Source organism: Cornus florida, unplaced genomic scaffold, assembly GCF_030987335.1.
Source record: "Cornus florida cultivar Cherokee Brave unplaced genomic scaffold, ASM3098733v1 CherokeeBrave_3.0.0_Hap2_Chr02, whole genome shotgun sequence".
NCBI classification, from domain to species: Eukaryota; Viridiplantae; Streptophyta; class Magnoliopsida; order Cornales; family Cornaceae; genus Cornus; species Cornus florida.
In genome coordinates, this window is record NW_026775572.1 from 44,901,101 (window position 1) to 44,921,278 (window position 20,178).

General features: G+C 35.0%; 1 protein-coding gene across 1 annotated transcript; it reads right to left on the minus strand.

The window, feature by feature from the left end:
- Window positions 1-9,639: 9,639 nt before the first annotated feature.
- Window positions 9,640-10,200, minus strand: LOC132296153 (probable calcium-binding protein CML45). The gene has a single exon (XM_059794382.1). It carries the CDS (start codon window positions 10,198-10,200, stop codon window positions 9,640-9,642), a length of 561 nt encoding a protein of 186 aa, XP_059650365.1.
- Window positions 10,201-20,178: the final 9,978 nt, after the last annotated feature.

Sequence of the window (20,178 nt, forward strand, 5' to 3'; positions counted from 1 at the left end):
CGAATACTGATAGACAATGGTAGCTCGGCTGACATATTATTTCTTAGGGCGTACGAGAAATTAAAAATTGGCCGAGAGAAGCTCCGACCCATGAAATCACCACTGGTGGGATTTTCAGGCGATAAAGTACATCCACTGGGGGCAGTTACCCTTCCAGTTACTGCAGGAGCCAATCCAAAGCAGGTCACTGTAATGGTGGACTTTGTAGTGGTGGACTGCCCATCATCATACAATATTATCCTGGGGAGGACAACATTAAATGCCATGAAAGCAATCACGTCCACTTACCATCTCCTGATGCACTTCCCAACTGAATATGGTATGGGAGAGCTAAGAGGGGACCAAACAATGGCTCGCGAATGTTATGTCGCCTCTCTTAGAAAAACAAAATCGTAAGAGGCATTTACGATTGAAGGGCTGGAAGGGAAAGATAGACCAGACTTTCATAGAGCGGAACCTACAGATGAGCTAGAAGAGGTCATCCTTGGTGACGGTGAGCCCGAGAAAAAAGTGAGTATAGGGTTTTTACTCCCCCCAGGTATCAAAGATAAACTTACTCAATTCCTCAGGAAGAATCGAGACGTATTTACATGGGTCTATGAAGACATGCCGGGTATAGACCCCACTATCATAGAGCACCGCTTAAATGTAAATCCTGACTTTAAACCTGTTAGACAAAAGAGGAGGACTTTCGTTCCAGAAAGGAATCAGGCTATATCAGAAGAGATGGAAAAGCTCTTAAAAGTCGACTTTATTCAAGAGGTGTACTGCCTCGACTGGCTGGAAAATGTGGTCTTAGTGAAGAAGGCAAATGGAAAGTCGAGGCTATGTGTGGATTTCACCGACCTTAACAAAGCTTACCCGAATGACAGCTTTCCTCTCCCAAGAATCGATATGCTCGTTGAGGGAACGGCTGGACACGAACTATTAAGTTTCATGGATGCATATTCTGGATATAACCAGATATCTATGTACACCTCAGATAGAAAAAAAAATGGCCTTCATCACTGATAGAGGTTTGTACTGTTACAAAGTAATGCCGTTTGGGCTCAAGAACGCTGGTGCAACATACCAAAGGCTAGTGAATGCAATGTTTAAGCATCAAATTGGTAGAAACATGGAGGTATATGTTGATGACATGTTGGTGAAAAACTTAAAAGCTGAAGACCATTTGACTAACCTGCAGGAGACCTTCGAGGTACTTAGGAGGCATAAGATGAAACTCAACCCCAGCAAGTGTGCCTTTGGGGTTTCCTCAGGAAAGTTCTTGGGATATATGGTAAGCAGAAGAGGAATTGAGGCCAATCCAGAGAAGATCCGAGCAGTCATTGACATGAGATCGACAAGATCAACCAAAGATCTACAATGACTAACAGGGAAGATTGCTGCCTTGAGTAGGCTAATCTCTCGGTCAACTGACAGGTGTCTACCTTTCTTTCGTGTGCTAAGGAATGCGTTTGAATGGACCCCAGAGTGTGAGCAGGCGTTTAAAGAACTAAAACAATACCTTAGTTCTCCCCCACTACTGCCTCGAACCATACCGGGAGAGGAACTATACATATACCTTGCAGTCTCCACGACAGCTGTCAGTTCAGCTCTGATACGAGAAGAAGAAGGGGTCCAAAGGCCAGTATACTTCGTGAGCAGAGCACTTAGGGGTGCGGAGGAAAGATATCCAAGGATGGAACAGTTGGCTTTTGCTTTAATTATGTCCGCCAGGAAACTGAGACCATACTTTCAAGCGTATACGATAGTGGTCCTAACAGATCAACCCCTTCGACAGGTCCTACATAAGCCAGAAAGCTCTGGTCGACTGATGAAGTGGTCAGTAGAGTTAGAAGAGTTCGACATTCAGTATAAGCCAAGAATAGCAGTAAAGGCTCAGGTGTTGGCTGATTTCTTAGCTGAGTTTACCCCTCCAGAAGAGGAGAAACAACTCGAATTTTCGACAGAACCAGGTTTAAGTGAGCAGATGGGCCCAGAAGTAGTCTGGGACTTGTTCGTGGATGGGTCATCTAATGCTCAGGTTAGCGGAGCCGGGCTTGTTCTTGTCTCCCCAGAGGGAGAAAGTATACAGTACGCACTTCGGTTTGGTTTCAAAGCAACCAACAACAAAGCAGAGTACGAAGCCTTGATAGCAGGATTAAAAGTGGCAAATGCCCTAGGGGTTGAGCAAGTAAATATGTACACCGACTCCGAGCTGGTCGCTGGACAAGTTCAAGCGGAATATGAGGCACGAGACGAGAAGATGAAGAGTTACCTACAAAAGGTGAAGGTTTTAAAGAATCACTTCCAAAGATTCTCAATTCATCAAATACCACGAGAAGAGAATGGGAAAGCAAACACTTTAGCTCGGCTAGCTACTGCATTGAACCTGAGATCAATAAGAATATACCACTGGAATATTTGGAAGAACCATCTATATCTCAGGAGAGACAAATTAAAGTGCAACAAGCGATATTGAGTGTGGAATGGGCAGATCCTATCATCAGATATATCAAGGATGGGGTGCTACCAACAGACCGAGCAGAAGCTCGAAAGGTCAAGATGCGGGCAGCTAGGTATACGCTTATCAAAGGGGTGCTCTACAAGAGAAGCTTCTCCATGCCGTATTTACGATGTGTTTCTAGCGAGGAAGCTGACTACATTTTAAGGGAGATCCACCTAGGAGTTTGTGGAAACCATGCTGGGGGTAGGTCACTTGCTAACAAGGCCATCCGACTAGGATACTATTGGCCCACCATGCAAAAAGATGCACTTGACTTCGTTCAAAAGTGCGACAAGTGTCAACGATTTGCCAACATCCCGAGACAACCGTTAGAGGAGATGACTCCCATGTCAAGACCATACATCTTTCCCCCTTAAAAGAATGAAGGGTCAGCTTCATCTTCTTCCCTCGTAAAAAAATGAGTGGTTAACTACTTCCCTTGTTAAAGGGTGAGCTGAGTGAAGCTCATAGTAATTTACTTCCCTCGTAAAAAGATGAGGGGTTAACTACTTTTCTTGTTAAAGGGTGAGCTGAGTGAAGCTCATAGTAATATACTTCCCTTGTTAAAGGGTGACCTGGGTGAAGCTCGTACTAATGTACTTCCCCTGTTAAAGGGTGACCTGGGTGAAGCTCGTATTAATCTACTTCCCTTGTTAAAGGATGAGATGAGTAAAGCTCATAATAATCTACTTCCCTCGTTAAAAGGTGAGCTGGGTGAAGCTCATAGTAATCTACTTCCCCTGTTAAAGGGTGAGCTGAGTGAAGCTCGTATTCATCTACTTACCTTATTACGAGTTACGTGAAACTCATCTTAATCTACTTTCCTTATTAAAGGGATGAGCCGACTAAAGATGTCAATAAAATCAAGTATAAAATAACGGTAGCATGCCAGCAGGGCAACTTGCCAAATAAAGGCAGCATGCCAGCAGAGCAGCTTGCCAAATAACGGCAGCATGCCAGTAGGACAGCTTACCAAATAAAAGCAGTCTGCCAGCAGGGCAGCTTGCCAAATAAAAGCAGCATGCCTACCAAATAACGACAGCATGCCAGCATAACAGCTTGCCAAATAAAGGCAGCATGTCAGCAGGGCAGCTTGCCAAATAACGGCAGCATGTTAGCATAACAGCTTGCCAAATAACGGCAGCATGTTAGCATAACAGCTTGCCAAATAAAGGCAGCATGCCAGCAGGGCAACCTGCCAAATAACGGCAGCATGCCAGCAGGACAGCTTGCCATGGCAGCATGGCATGACAGCTTGCCACGGCAGCATGGCATGGCAGCTTGCCACATAACGGTAGACTACCAGCATGGCAGCTTGCTACATGTACGAGCTGCCAATGTGGCACTACGACAAATATACAAACTTGCCAATATACGAAAAATATACGAGCTTGCCACATATACGAGCTGCCAATGTGATACTATGACCCCCGACTGTATTCGCGAAATGACAATATAAGTCAGGCTAATGGACAAGGCTCTGTAATTCTAACTATATATTATTGTGTGATATTTTGGAATTAACGTTCCGGTGGTTTGACAAGCAATCCTCCGAAACGGGGGGCAACTAATGGATGTATAATTTAAATATCCATAATTAAGGGAAGATTGCTAAATTAGCGCACTATTGAGATAGGCTCTGCAGATTACGATAAGGATTACAGATTGGGATAGGCTTTATAGATTACGACAAGGATTAAAGATTGTGATAAGGATTAAAGATTACGATGAGGATTAAGTTTACAGATTACAATAAGGTAATTCTACGTGACATCTTAACCTAAGCCCTATAAAAAAGGCGGGGTAATCAACGTTTGGAGGTACGCAATAAACCCTAACTCAATTTCTCGATTTCTCTAGGGAGATTATCATTCACACTGACTTGTTCGTCGGAGCCTACTCCACCGGTAACACACCGGTGTTCGTAGGATCACTTTTTCTTCTCTTTATTCCGGAAGTCAGATCAGATCCAGGTTGCGCAGAATCCATCATCAACAGGACCAATTTCAATAATTTCATCTCTGTTATAAGAAAAACATAGATAAGACAAAACAGAAAATAAATAAAAAATAAAGTTAATCCAAATTGTGGTATACCACATTCAAATTGTGCAAGGAAAATGCAATTTAATCAAGCCTGCAACTAACAAATCCTCACATAATACAAGGCACAATTAGGCCGTTCGCATGCGTTTTGTTTATACTGTTTTTATTTTTGGATTGGTACAATATCAATTTTGGTAATAAAAATATGTTTGATGCGGTCTTATTTTATTTTACACAGTATTAAAATACTTCGTAAACAATGGCTCAAAACTAAAATACCAAAAATATTTTTTTTTTTCTTATTTTAACAACCGTTCATAACCCAAAACCATAACTTTGTATGTTTCTGTTTCCGACATTTTCATAGCAAAACATTATTCTCAAACGTGCTTTTAATTTTTTTTTTCGAAACACAAAAATACTGTTTCTATTTTAGTAAAAAATAAAGCTTATCTACCACATAAACATTAACTTGGATCCTCCAAATTCTGTTGTCTAAGTATTGGTTCAATGTGCAAATCACGTGACCATAGTGTTTCAGGTCCAGGGACTTTCATTGGTCATCTCAAGTTGCAATTTTTTCCTTTTTCTTGCACATTTTATCCAGAAAATTCACCAAGATCAAAATTTGGGTTAACAATATTATTATGAGCAAGTCCTGTAACGTCAATATCATAGAATCTGTAAATCTACCGAGACAATTGGTGATAGTAAGAAAAGTCATGTTTTAAGTAAGTTTGACTAGAATTAAGTTGTTCAATCAATCCACAGCATTCCTTTCCATTGAAATTAGGAATATTTTAACTTACTCCATTAATTATTGAAAATTATAGTATAATGGAGACTCTTCATCTTAAAAAGGGGTTATTACATAGTATAAATAATGTTAATGATTTATATTTATTATTTATTGAAATTAAAGTCTCATAATTTTAAAAAAATAAAGACAAAAAAAATATTGTTTACTTTGTACCACTTTTAGGCACATAAGTATTATTTTTTGTGCATGCAGGTACCACTTTTTGTGTTGCACAAAAAGTGATACCTATGTGTGCACAAAAAATGATACATATGTGAATAAAAGTGGTATCTTTATGCCTAAAATAAAAGTGGAACTCTCGTGCATAAAAAGTGGTATTTATGTGCCTAAATGAGGATAAATAATATTTTTTTTCATATCCACATTAACATTTTGATCAACTTTATTTTTTCAAAATTATGAGACTTTGACTTCATTAAATCGTAAATATAGGTCATTAGCATTATTTATATGTAATAATCCCTCCAAAAATATTGAAGGATGGAGATTCAAATCTTCTAAAGATAAAAGTGAATATTTGAGTTATTTAGTAGGGAAAAAAAAAAAAACACTTCATTATTTTACTTACTTTTAAAATTAAAAAATTTATAGATTAATTATAAAATATTTTTCTCAATAATATGATTTTTTATTTTTTATGTTTATGCGTCTCATGCTAGACGTGCACAACATACAACCATATGTATAATCTGCATGACAAGACATTCTAGAATTTTTTATAGTTATATAGAGTTATCATACAACGATATAGATAGTCTGCATGACAAGGCATTCTAAAATTGTCTATAATTATATAGAGTTAAATGAACTTGTGTAGCATTCTAGAATTGTATAGTAACTTTGTAATTATTTTAGATATTCTTCCCTCTTTTTTTTTTAGAATTTTATGGTAGAATTCTCTCAATTGTGGATATGTGTATGGATAGTATCAGGGGTAGCAATTTGTGTTCGCGGATCGTAATCGTGTCGTGTTAATTTAAGGGTATTATACTAAACACCTCAACCCGAACACGACCCGTTTGATAATCGTATCAAGAATTTTCAACACTAACACGACATATTTATTAAACGGGTTACACGTGTAACCCGTTTAATGACCTATTTACAATATATATATATATATATATATAAATTATTAATAATAGTTAATAAAATAATAAATATTAAAAAATATATATAATTTTTAATCAACCAAATTACTAAATAGTTATAATTTACAAAAGATTAAATTATAAGATACAAGTTTATATAGTAATTTTAAAACTTAAACAGAAATTTATTTACGACATATATAGTTAAACGTGTATAAACGGATTACACAGGTTGAACTTTTCAACCCAAATGCGACACGATTAACTAAACAAGTTAATTATGTCAACTCGTTTATGATCCGAACTCATTTAATGTCAATCCAAACCTATTTAACTCGTGTCGTGTTCGAGTCATGTTGACGGATCGTGTCAACTTTTGCCACTCCTAAATAGTATTCCTTTGGTGTGAAGTCATTGGCTTATAAATAGAAGTGGGAGCAATTTGGTCCATGCCAAACAAGGAAGATTTTTATTGTGTCACACCGTAATTTTTGTCATGTATTGTAAGAAAAAGATGGCCCTATCCACAACCAATATACACTCCGCCGGTTGTGACTCTTGTCATATCCAAAAATTGAACAACCAATTTCGCATATATGCACATGTCACCTCTCTCTGAATTGAACAAGCAATTATAGAAGGGAAAAAAATAAAACAAGCAATTTCATACTAGAATAACAAAAGTAAGAAATTGTTATATTAGGGCAGTTCACTAATTTTTCACTTTCTTAATTTTACTTTATGCAAAATCATAATTTTTATTTCTGAAGCTGAAATATCAAGTATAATCTCTTTCAATATTTTCAAAGCAAGAAATTAAAAAACAATTTCAATAATTATAATTTTTATTTTTATTTTGATTTTACAAAATTTCTTCAATCATTCTCTCTCATTTATGTAACTTCAGAATTGAACCCAATTCAATATACCCACCACCACCCAAAACCTCCATTACCATCACCTAAACCAATTTTCACCAAACAAATTCGAACCAACAAAACACAGATACATTGCAACCCTTAAAAATAAAAATACAGAGAAAAAAATAGTAGCAGAGAGCTGCCAAGTGCAAACACCACCACCTCCACCCAAAACTTCCATCACCATGCCACCACCCATCACTGCTTACTGCAAAACTCAAAGCATCGACACCCTAGCCGCCACTGCAACCTAATCACAGAGAACCCAAGTCCCAATCCAAGGAACAAAAACCAAACTCCTTTGGTGTGAAGTCATTGGCTTATAAATAGAAGTAGGAGCAATTTGGTCCACGCCTAACAAGGAAGGTTTTTATTGTGTCACACCATAATTCTTGTCAGGTCTTGCAAGAAAATAAAAAAGAACTACCCAATTGCGATTTATTTAATTCAATACAAGATACAGAGTTTCATATGTAGCATATGTGATATGCCTTAAACCCTCTCCTCTCTTCTTGAGCTGTTTCACTCTTGGTGGTGTGTGCTCATGAGCCATTCAAGAAAAGCATAATATGTTCTTCTAAAAAACAGATCACTTATAGCTTCTCCAGCGGACTCTTCAAAGCCCAAATTGGCGAGCAATTGGCCTTTGTAGGCCACAGCGGGCTCGCTTAATGCGAACGGGCCCACAGGCGCTCGTAGGCCTGCTCCCACGACGTTGTTTGAGGCTGGAAAAAAAAAAAAAAATTTAAACTGCAGCCCACAGATATTTTTTCAAAACTAAAGAGAACTTAAAGGCCTGTTTGGTTGGTCCCTAAACCCCGAAAACTAGTTTTTCACATTTTTTTGGTCTCTCTCCCTCTCTCTTTTTTTTAAGTCGTTAAATAAATAATATAGTCCTTAGGCACTGTTTGGATGTTTGGCTGGTCCCTAAACCCCAAAAACTAGTTTTTCACATTTTTTTGGTCTCAAATTTTTTTTTTTTTTTTTAAAAAAATCGTTAAATAAATAATATAGTCCTTAGGCACTGTTTGGGTGACCCAAATAGTGCCTAAAGACTATATTAGCCAACAAAATAATAAAAATAAACTCTTTTTTTTTTCAAAACTTTTCCCCCTCTTTTAAATATGCCGATGTATATATTTTTTAAAAGAAAAGGTAAAAATAAATAATAAATAATAATAAAAAACTTTTCAACTCTATAAATACCCCACTCATTTCTAATCGAAAATTTTATAATTTCATAATAAATATTTTATTACATAAAAGTTCATAACATCTTCAAAGCATAATATAAATAAATAAAGACCTAAAAAACAGAATTTAAATGTTTTCATCACCAAAGCAGTTTCACAAATGTTCAATCAAATCTTTTCTAAACTATGCATTTGTCTCTTGGTTGCGAATCTGGAATCAGCGAGCGTAGATTTGTGCTTCTAAAATCGAGGGTTCTTAACTAAAAGTTAGAATCGAGATTGTATCGTCCGGAGGAGTCCATCTTTCTAAATTGGTGTGCCGCTCATCTTCGGCAATCATGTTGTGAAGGATAATGCATGTTTTCATAATGATGCACAAATCTTCTTTATTCCAAAACTTGACTGGTCATTGCGTGATTGCCTTCTTAATTTGTAAAACCTCAAAGCTCGTTCCACATCCTTCTTGCAGGCTTCTTATTTTTGAGCAAATAATCTTTCTTTCGCAGTGGTTGGGTGCAGGATGCTCTGCATCAAAGTTGTCCACTTAGAGTATATACCATCAACCAGGTAATACCCCATTCGATATGAATGCCAATCATTAAAAAATTAACTGGGGTGATCGACCATTGATGATACTATTGAATATCGGGGAATAATCCATCACATTTATATTATTATGTGAACCCGACATTTCAAAAAATGCATGCCAAATCCACAAATCTTTTTACGCAACCGCTTCTAATATGAGAGTAGCCCTAAGTTGCATATGTCGTTAGTTTAAATGGACCAAAAAAATATAACAAAGTTGCCTCTTAAAAAAATTAATTGACATTGATAAATGATAGCTTTAAGCTTAATTATTTTATTTTTAATTATCACTTAAAAACTTTATTACTCAAAATTCAATTCTCGTAACATTTTCAGAACTTAATTTTTAGTTTTCTCAACCACCACCTAAGAGAAAGATTAAGAAAAAAAAAAACATTATTATTTATTTCTCCTCTCCATCGAGTATAGGGTGAACTAGATACCTATCTAACCAAAAAAACAGAGGTCGTTGTTATTATTACACCAAGAACGTTTTAGCAACACTTCTCAATTAATTTGACAAACTCATTAAAGTCAATGAGTCCATCCCCATTTTCATCAAATGCACTAATCATCCTTGTGCACTCCTCCACCTGTGATCTCTCCACTAGCCCTAAACTAATGACAACTCTCTGCAACTCAGTTGCATCTATGAACCCATCTTGGTTCACATCAAACACACCAAAAGCTTCCTCCAACTCTTCAAAACAAGGCTCTTCATCATCAAACATTGTTGAAAACTCTTCTACACCAAACTTGTCATCATCAGCTCCAATTGGATCATATGATATGCCCAACCTGTCCATCACCATCTTCAGCTCTCCAAAGCAAAGTTCTTGACCATCATCAATGGGGTTAATCTCATGATCATCAATGGGAAAGCACTGCTGGCACTTCAGTGGTTGATCAGTGTTTCGGCTTTTCGTGTTGGTCCAAGTTTTCCATTTGGTGGGGATGAAAGCTAAGGGAGTTTGGAGAAAGTAGTGGACATCTGAGAGAAAATTGTGAACTCTGATGTCCCAGTAGAGGATTCTGAAGAAAGGTAGGAATTCCATTTGGAGAGAGAGAGAGATTTTAGTGTTGGTGATACAAGGAATGCAATGGACATTGTTAATTTATATATGAGGAGAAATTGGATTCTGTTTGAAGGTTTCTGGATAACAAAATTTTCTGTGTGTTTTCCTGGAAATGGTTGAGGTGTAACAACGAAGAGTGTCTCTGTCACTGTGTGTCTGTGTGTGTGGAAAATCCCCATTAAAGGAGTATGAAAGGGGTCGTCTACCAAATGACTTTGAGGGTGGTGGTAAAAAATTCTGAACCTTCAATGAAATTGCAAATGCTTCGGATACACGTATCTTATTTCATTATTTATTGAGAATTGTATTCAAATAGTGTCGCTTTTCCTTAGAAAAAACAAACTTGCCTGCATTATTTACCTACGTACTATAAAAACCATTTTGTCCAAAACTTCCATTTGGACAATGTGGTATTTAATCGTGCAGCACCAACTTTCTTTTTTTTTTTTTTTTTCACTACTAATTCCAAGCCTAAACAATGTTGTCAATCACTCAATCTTGGACTGATAACCCTTTTATTTTATTTTATTTTATTTTATTTTTTTGAAAATTCAAGTCAATTTATATAGTATTAACAAGTGTAGTACAAAGCCCAGTAGAGAGTTAGCCAAAGGCTAAACAAACCACAACCGGCCCAAAGGTCTACAAGAGTGAAAGTATGCAATGGGGTCGAAGGTTTGGACCAGATCAATTTGGTCCAAGGTAGGGAAGGTATTTGGTGAAAGTGGTGTTTCAGTGTGAGGCTATTGAGAAATTGCCTGAGGGAGAAGGACACCAAATGAACTTGTCCTTTCTGTAATGGTTGGGGATTGGAAGGGAAAAGTAGCACTGCAATTGGGGTAGTATATCAGTTATGGCATTTGGGAAAGACCATGTGGAGGTTGTAATGAATGAGCTTAGCTTTGTCTTGCTGTCATGTCCTGAATCATTGATTTGTTTCTTATATTCTTGATATAAAAGAACACTTGCAAGACTTTAAGACATAAAAGTATATTGGAATATGGTTAATCCATTTTAACACGAGATTCTTCTAAAAACAGATTCAAGATTATGCCACGTAGGCGAATAATATTGACAATAGTCCTGATCGACAAAGCATTTCAGAATTCTTTGTAGAGTTGTATAGAATGGTATAACATTATCTAAAACACTTTAAAATTGTATAGTAACATTTATATATATATATATATATATATATATATATATATATATATTGGAGGGTTCTAGATATTCCTATTCCAAAATTCCAATAGATGGAATCCATTTCTTACCATTTAGTCTATAAATAGGAGTGGAGCTAATTTGTTATTTATCTTTCACCCAGTGTAAAAGTTAGTTCCTCATTTTGTTATATTTCCTTCTCATGTCTTTCACAAACAAAACCATCCTTAAGAATACATTCAAAGCTAATATATATCGCTGCTGTTGTTATTGTGATTTGCAAGACCCATCACATATAATCCTATTTTCAGAAACAATATCCCTAACTAGAAGGCGGCTGCTAGTCTCTATAACAAAATAGAATAAGCTATCTTAATTGGAAGAGAACAACAAGAGTAACAAAGACATTTTAATTAAGAGTGAAGAAAAAAATCAAAAAATCAACCTTAAACATTGTGATTTAATTGTTTTTGAGAATTTTAGAATAAAATTGAGAATAAAATGATAGACACTGCTATTTAATTGTTTTATTGAGTGGGTGAGTGAGAAAGAAACGATATCCATGATTTAATTATTTTCTTCAAGCTATATGGTAGAGCTATAAGACATATCCCGGTGCAAGTAAAATTCGAAACAATATTTGCAGAAACGCATGAAGAACACACTCCCAAGTTCCACAACATTTTCCCACGTTAATAGTACTTTTGAAACCATTCCAATATAGCCACCCATTGCGGCCAAATTCTTACTTGTTAACAACTCCAACAACCTCTCACCTCTAACCTCACTCAATGTAAGCACATAACTTCATCTATTTTTTTAAAACAGTGCCCAAGAGGTTAGTTATCAGCAATGAACACACAGCAAAAGTAGTTCAAAACAACACACAACAAAACAAAACAAACCCAATCCAACATAAAAAGAAACAGTGCCCAAGAGGTTAGTTATCAGCAATGAACACGGCAAAAGTAGTTCAAAACAACAGACAACAAAACAAAACAAACCCAATCCAACCTAAAAAGTGCAAATAGAAGAATCATGAAATTATCTAGAATGAATTCAAATCATGGTAAACCTGTCGTTGAGATGGAATTTAGATCTCGAATAGATATGTTCATTATTTCTAGCCATTTCATTTCTTGGTACAGTTTTTCAATGTTCAATATGTTTGAATATATGTCCCATTTATAATTTATATCTCTCCTTTTTCTCTCGTTTCTCTCTAACACTCAGCCGCCACCCTTCGTTCCTCCCTTCTATTTGCTCGAGGGAGTGGGGAGGTGCCGAACCTCGCCTTTCACCGCTTAATAAACTCGGCGTGGTATAATAAGTTCGCTTGGTGGGTGGATTTCACGCCGTTTTGCTGTTGTTTTGCTAGATCTATTTCTATTTGACTTGTTTCTGGCTCGACGGAGTGGATCTGTTGTTTTGTCTCCGGCTAGATCTTTGATCTATGTCACGTTTTGGTGTCCCCGCCTTTTTGTGCTGGGTTTGGGTGGTTTTTCCCCAGTCGGCGGCGCCTTGTGGATACAGCCTTAGAGCTGTTGCCTTGATGATAGCCTGAGCTTTGGGTCACTTCCGTTGCTGCTCTGCTTTGGGTCACTCCTGTTGCTGCTTTTCTCACTGGGTGGTCCGCTGGTGTGTTTTGACTTGTTTCTCAACAAATCGGAGGCATGTTCTTCATTTTCTTCTTTTATTGCTTTTTGATTTGTTTGCCTTTGTACGTTGTGTTGGAAACGGGGACATTAAAAGCATAAACTTTGGATGAGATTTGAAATAAATTCCGCTAATAATTTTTTACGGATCTCTAGACAAGCGCATTTCTCTCCGTAAGAAGATGAACGTGGTATATTTACTTTCTCAAATCCGTTTCCGGGTGAATGAGAAATTAGCTCCAAAGTGTGGTATTTTGATAAGCTTAAATGGGTATGCAAAATGTGAGAAATGTTTGTCCCACATGAAAAAAAATGTTGAAACAAATTGAAATTTAAATAAGCTGAGTTTAGGATTTGGGCTTGGGCTTGGGCCTAATTGTAAAATCTAGATTATTCTTTTTTGGAATTTTGGATTGGGCCTAATTTTAGGCTGGGCTTGTTTAAATGGGTTTCACAAATGGGTGGGTTTTTTGGGTGGTTGGTTTTTTTAATTAAAAAAATTACTTTTTAGTTTTTCTAAAAGGTTACACCTTTTAAATTAAAAAACCATATTTTAGTTTTTCTAAAGGGTTACACCTTTTAAATTAAAAAACCACTTTTTAGTTTTTTCAAAAGGTTACACCTTTTTCCGAACCATCATAACCCATGGTTGCACCCACTCGAAAAGGCATATTACAACCTATTGGAATGGATGTGTCCATTGGTGAACAGACACCATGTGAACCATTGCAACCTATTGGAATAGATGTGTCTAGTGGTGAACAGACACCATGTGAACCATTGTAACTTATTGCAATGGTTGTGTCCAATAATGAAGAGATACACCCAATCCGAAAAGGCATTTCTGTTTCTATAAATATCCCCCTTTGGATCATTTGCAAGTTGTTCATTTTTCATTTTCTTCTATCTCCCTCTCTAGACTTGAACCCAACCCAAGTGGGTTCAAACCATAGGTTAAGCGGTCCAAACCACTTAGACCCTAATCCAATTTCATCGAACCATATTAAGATTGGTCCTAACCATTTGATTCGAATTCCACCCAAATTAGCATTTATATAGCATATATGCATTTTTGAGTCAGAGAGAGTATTACACGGAGAAGATTCGCCGTATCTACGAGTTTGTAGTGCTGCTACTGGTGGATGTAGACCGTTCTATCCTAGGAGATAGACGCCACTGAGTCCGTTAGCACCATAGCGGGGCGAATCTGTCTTAAGAATATAGTATCCAATACTAGTCTCGGTCCAAGTTCTTTATTTATAATTATTATTTCATTACTTTATTTTGCATCTTTAATTAAATATAGAGTTGCATATTTAATTAATGATTTCTTAGCATATTATTAATTATCTCATGACGTATTAGTATAAGGTTTGTTATATCTTAAATGTCACATGAAACATATATTTTCACTAACAATCTTAAGACAAATTCCTTCCTTGTATAGATTTTATTATATGTTTCTATTTAAGATATAAACAAGTATAGATTATACTAATAATTGAAATATAATAAAATATTGTTATATACATTATTATATGATAATATGCTAAATATTGATGTGTTCAATATTATGTGAAACTGAAGCATGTTATATAAATATAAATAGATAATTGATTTAATTCAATATTGGTTGAGTTATTTTTGTAATATGATATTATGTAGTATATTATATTATCTTAAATTTATACCAAATAGAGATGGTGAATACAAAACACTATGCTCTTATAATTGTTTAGAACTTGGTATAATTCACGAAAAAATGATGAATGCAATGTTGATAAGTTCTGATTTAAATCATAATTTGTGGGGGATAAGTTTTGCTTTCCGCAAACTATGTTCTCAATAAAACACCTTCAAAGAAAACGAATATAACACCATATGAATTATGGAAAGGTCGAAAACCTTCTTATAAATTCTTAAAAGTGTGGAGGTGTCTAAATCTTTTAGTCTTAATTTTCTAGCATGTTTATTGGAGAATGAGCCACAAAACTTTAAGGAAGCAAAATATTCTCTTTAATATTATTATTTGCTAAATTAATTATGTGATATAATTAATCATGCAATTTAATATTAAATTATATTGTTATTTTTGTTTACGCGAGTTCAATATTGTTTTTATAAATATTTACTATAATATTGAATTATGTAGTTGTATTACTTAGTGTGCATAGTAATACAATTTTACAATACAGTTTATTTAATGTGTGATATTATTAACTTTGTATATGAGGTCATGACTGGTTTGTGTATTTAATACAACAAACAAAAATTAACTAATTTATCTATATCAATTCTCCTAATAGTCAAGGGAAAAAGATCTATATTAGTGTCTAAGACACGTATAGCTATGAATGGGCTGAATAAGAGAGAGATTTCCGATAACTCTAAAGAGTTCAATGAAAAATGTTATGAATACATTAAGCAAGTACACCGAGACATGCTAAATCAAGCTAATCAGCTCTGATGTACAATTTAGTTAAAAGCTAAAATGTTACTGAGTTGCAAACTAGTTAGCTTAGCTACAAGTTAAAATGATTAATGAAGTGTACAGAACCTAAGAGGAAAATTTGTTAATTGGTTATAGCTCTATACTTTGTAGTAAAAAAACACGAGGGTGATGAGTAGTCATTTTAGTTATAAGCTATTTGAGTTATACATCATATCTGCTCATGTAGGAGTGAATAATATTACTTGTAAAGTAGTAGTTTTTGAAGAATATTCTTCAAAACAAATTACTCCACTACCAAGGTAAACTACTTAGATAAGTTTGTACTAAAGTTAAGAGCTACTAGAATTGATAACTGAGCAAACTTAACTTCAAGCTAGTGGTAATAGCAGAGAAGTGTGTGCTCATCATAACCTAGTAGTGAGATATGAGAAGAGTGTGCTTAATCAAAGCTAGTAATGATAGTTAAGAACTCACTTTTAATTAGTAATGATAGTTGAGAAGTGAGTGCTCATTATGTAGTGATGTATCCAAGGCTTAAACAAGAAGGGAGTTATTTGCTTAAATGGTTGAGTTATGTGATGTGTGATATATGAAATGTTATGACATGTTAAGATGACTGACTTGACATGAATTTAAACATGAATAACTTAATTCATAAATACAAGAGATATAGAAGCAAATATTAATTAAAGCCCATTGTAATTAATTAATATCTTTAACATTAATTCACAGTAACGTTTGTGACATATTATAGATAAAATGAATACATATGCACTAAAAATTGTTATACATGCTTGTTGAGAAGCGAATATAGAACCTTGGAAAGGTGGATAAAGTGAAATATTTAATATATGGTATTTCAAGAGTTAGAAAACCATAAGAAATATATCATATATAAAATTTCACGATTATCTTAAAGTTGTGAAGGGATATTGTCCATAAATGATATTTGATACGAGTTACCTCATCAGATAAGAAATACTTATAAATGTGGGGGTTCTTAATCCTAAAAGATTTTGGATAAAACCAAAAATCATTATTATAATAATAGTGCATATTATTTCCTACGAGGAAAATATTATGGAATAACTAGAAGAGTTCTTTTTCAGTTAAAGAACTAAGTTATTTGTTCTAGTTGAAAAGTCAAGTGTGCAAGCTTCTAAGTCCTTGAGTGGATTAGAGCAAGAACCGAGACAATGACATAAATGTGATGCATAAGTCATTGTATGCCTTAAAAAATATTAATGATATACTAATTAATATATTTGATATGAAAAATTTAACATCTGATAACATAATATATCCTCAATAGAGTGAAATTGAGATAATACTAGTTATGATAACAAAAGCCTAGCTAACTTTTGTAGATGAAAATCTCAAATATAAATACTAGTCAAAGTATATCATTAGTTGAGATTGAAAGGCATCTTAATAATTGTGTTTAATTGTACATTTTCCAGGATCGGATCACTGAAAAACAATGAATTGGGTAGTTGAGATACACCCTAAGTCCAATATTACATATATCAAGGTATCTAACTAAATTGGAGGTATAACAATCTGGATATAGGATATTAAAGACTTCAAATCCAAGAGTGGATAGTTCTTTTATTTTAAAGGTGTAGTTGTATGTCCTTAATATAACTCAAAGTTATAAACTTTGAATAAATGAAATAAAAAAGTTAATAGACTTCACATAGAGGACATTTCGAAATAAGTCTACACTTGTGTCAATAAAGAAAAAGGATATTGCTAACAATAAGCAATCTTAGGGCACAAAGTATACAGTTGTTCTCAACTGGAGAAATCTCTGCAGAGTGTAATATTTCAAAACACAACCTTGTGGCCACATATAAAATTGAAGGTTGTATTAGAGAGCAATTGTATAGTTCATCGAGGGGAATGGGGTTTAAAGTCGAAAGTTAACGAGTCACCTTAATGGAAACCCAACCTAGCTGACTGGAGATCCCAAGATCTGGGTTCAAAGGGACAACAGAAATTCTGAGTGACTCACCAGAAGCACTGGGAAGATATAAATCTTCTGCCCATTTCTATGATGAGACAGTGCTACCTACAGCGAGGATTATGATAAGTTACGCTTTTAATGACTCTTATACCTTGAAAATTCAAGTGGGGTATGGTAGGATACTCTTAATAAGAAGTCACTTATATGAGTGTGAAGTGGGGCCGCTTCTATGAGTACTATAAAGGCAAAGTTTTCTGGAGCACTCATTGAATACCAGGAGTTGTTCAGGGCCAAAATGAACACAACAATGAGAACCAACTTTGTGAGGAAAGGTACTGTGTGTTTGTTATTGTCTTGATTTACACAAACGGCTGAACAGTTCAAGACATCGCGTTCACTGGTTAGCCAGTAAATCCGATAGCAATACACTAGGGAAGGTTCAAAGCCAAAAGCTACCTATCCTGATGCAGTAACTTCCGATTATACTCTCTCTAGTGTCTGCATGATCATCTTTTACATTTTACGCAAATTTTTATTCATGTGGGGGATTGTTGGAAACGGGGGCATTAAAAACATAAACTTTCGATGAGATTTGGAATAAATTTCGCTAATAATTTTTTGCGGATCTCTAGACGAGCGCATTTCTCTCCGTAAGGAGATGAACGTGGTATATTTACTTTCTCAAATCCGTTTCCGGGTGAATGAGAAATTAGTTCCAAAGTGTGGTATTTTGATAAGCTTAAATGGGTATGCAAAATGTGGGAAATGTTTGTCCCACATGAAAAAAAAAATGTTGAAACAAATTGAAATTTAAATAAGCTGAGTTTAGGATTTGGGCTTGAGCTTGGGCTTGGGCCTAATTGTAAAATCCAGATTATTCTTTTTTGGAATTTTGGATTGGGCCTAATTTTAGGCTGGGCTTATTTAAATGGGTTTCACAAATGGGTGGGTTTTTTGTGTGGTTGGTTTTTTGAATTAAAAAAATTACTTTTTAGTTTTTCTAAAAAGTTACACCTTTTAAATTAAAAAACCATATTTTAGTTTTTCTAAAGGGTTACACCTTTTTAATTAAAAAACCACTTTTTAGTTTTTTCAAAAGGTTACACCTTTTTCCGAACCATCATAACCCATGGTTGCACCCACTCGAAAAGGCATATTGCAACCTATTGGAATGGATGTGTCTATTGGTGAACAGATACCATGTGAACCATTGTAACCTATTAGAATAGATGTGTCTAGTGGTGAACAGACACCATGTGAACCATTGCAACTTATTGCAACGGTTGTGTCCAATAATGAAGAGATACACCCAATCCAAAAAGGCATTTTTGTTTTTATAAATATCCCCCTTTGGATCATTTGCAAGTTGTTCATTTTTCATTTTTTTCTATCTCCCTCTTTAGACTTGAACCTAACCCAAGTGTGTTCAAACCATAGGTTAAGTGGTCCGAACCACTTAGACCCTAATCCAATTTCATCGAACCATATTAAGATTGATCCGAACCATTTGATTCGAATTGCACCCAATTCAGCATTTATATAGCATAGATGCATTTTTGAGTCAGAGAGAGTATTACACGGAGAATGTTCGCCGTATCCACGAGTTTGTAGTGCTGCTACTGGTGGATGTAGACCGTTGTATCCTGGGAGATAGACGCCACTGAGTCCGTTAGCACCATAGCGGGGCGAATCTGTCTTAAGGACATAGTATCCAATACTAGCCTCGGTCCAGATTCTTTATTTATAATTATTATTTCATTACTTTATTTTGCATCTTTAATTAAATATAGAGTTGCATATTTAATTAATGATTTCTTAGCATATTATTAATTATCTCATGACATATTAGTATAAGGTTTGTTATATCTTAAATGTCACATGAAACATATATTTTCACTAACACGTTGTTTATGGCTGTGTTTATAGATGCCGTATAACTGATTTTCTTGCCAAGATAATATATATATATATATGTCCCATTTGTGGAAATAAATTATTTCAATTTTGTTTGTTTTGTATTACACTTAAAGTGATGCCATTTTGTGCTAATTCTTTGAGTAGGGTTACTTTTTTACCATCAGAAGGTAATAGTTCTGTTATTTGCATGACTTGCATTTAGGTTTTTACAATATGGGCCACTATTATTCTCACTAGATCTAGATGCTTATCATCATTATTTAATAAGATCTGATGGCAAACAAATGGGTCTGCCCTAGTCTGAATGGTACAACTATCTTAGTTCAATTAGCATATACGTATATATTATTGTTAGTATGGGAAGACTCGAATTTTCTGACTTTCAAATTTTAACTCTCACTTTCATAGAAGATGAAATACTATACCATAGTTTAATCAACATAATAAAACTTATCAAAATCATACATTAGAATCAGGTTCACATGTGATAAGACCTAATATAAACATAAGGAAGTGTGTGCACGCGCGAGCACGCACACACATATACATATATTAAGATAGAAGTATAAATCAAGAAGATTAGATCATAACAAGTGAGAAGAAGTAAAATAATTGAGAAAAAGTACCAAAAATTAAAATAAAATAAAAAACTAAATAATGGTGGTAGAATATACTTTAAAGTTTAATTTCTACTAGGCTGGCTACATATACATCACCTATTTTAATGTAATTTATAACACTGAATAAAGTATATATATACTTTAAATCCAGTATATTTTTATGGACCCAAATCAAAAGCTTGGAAA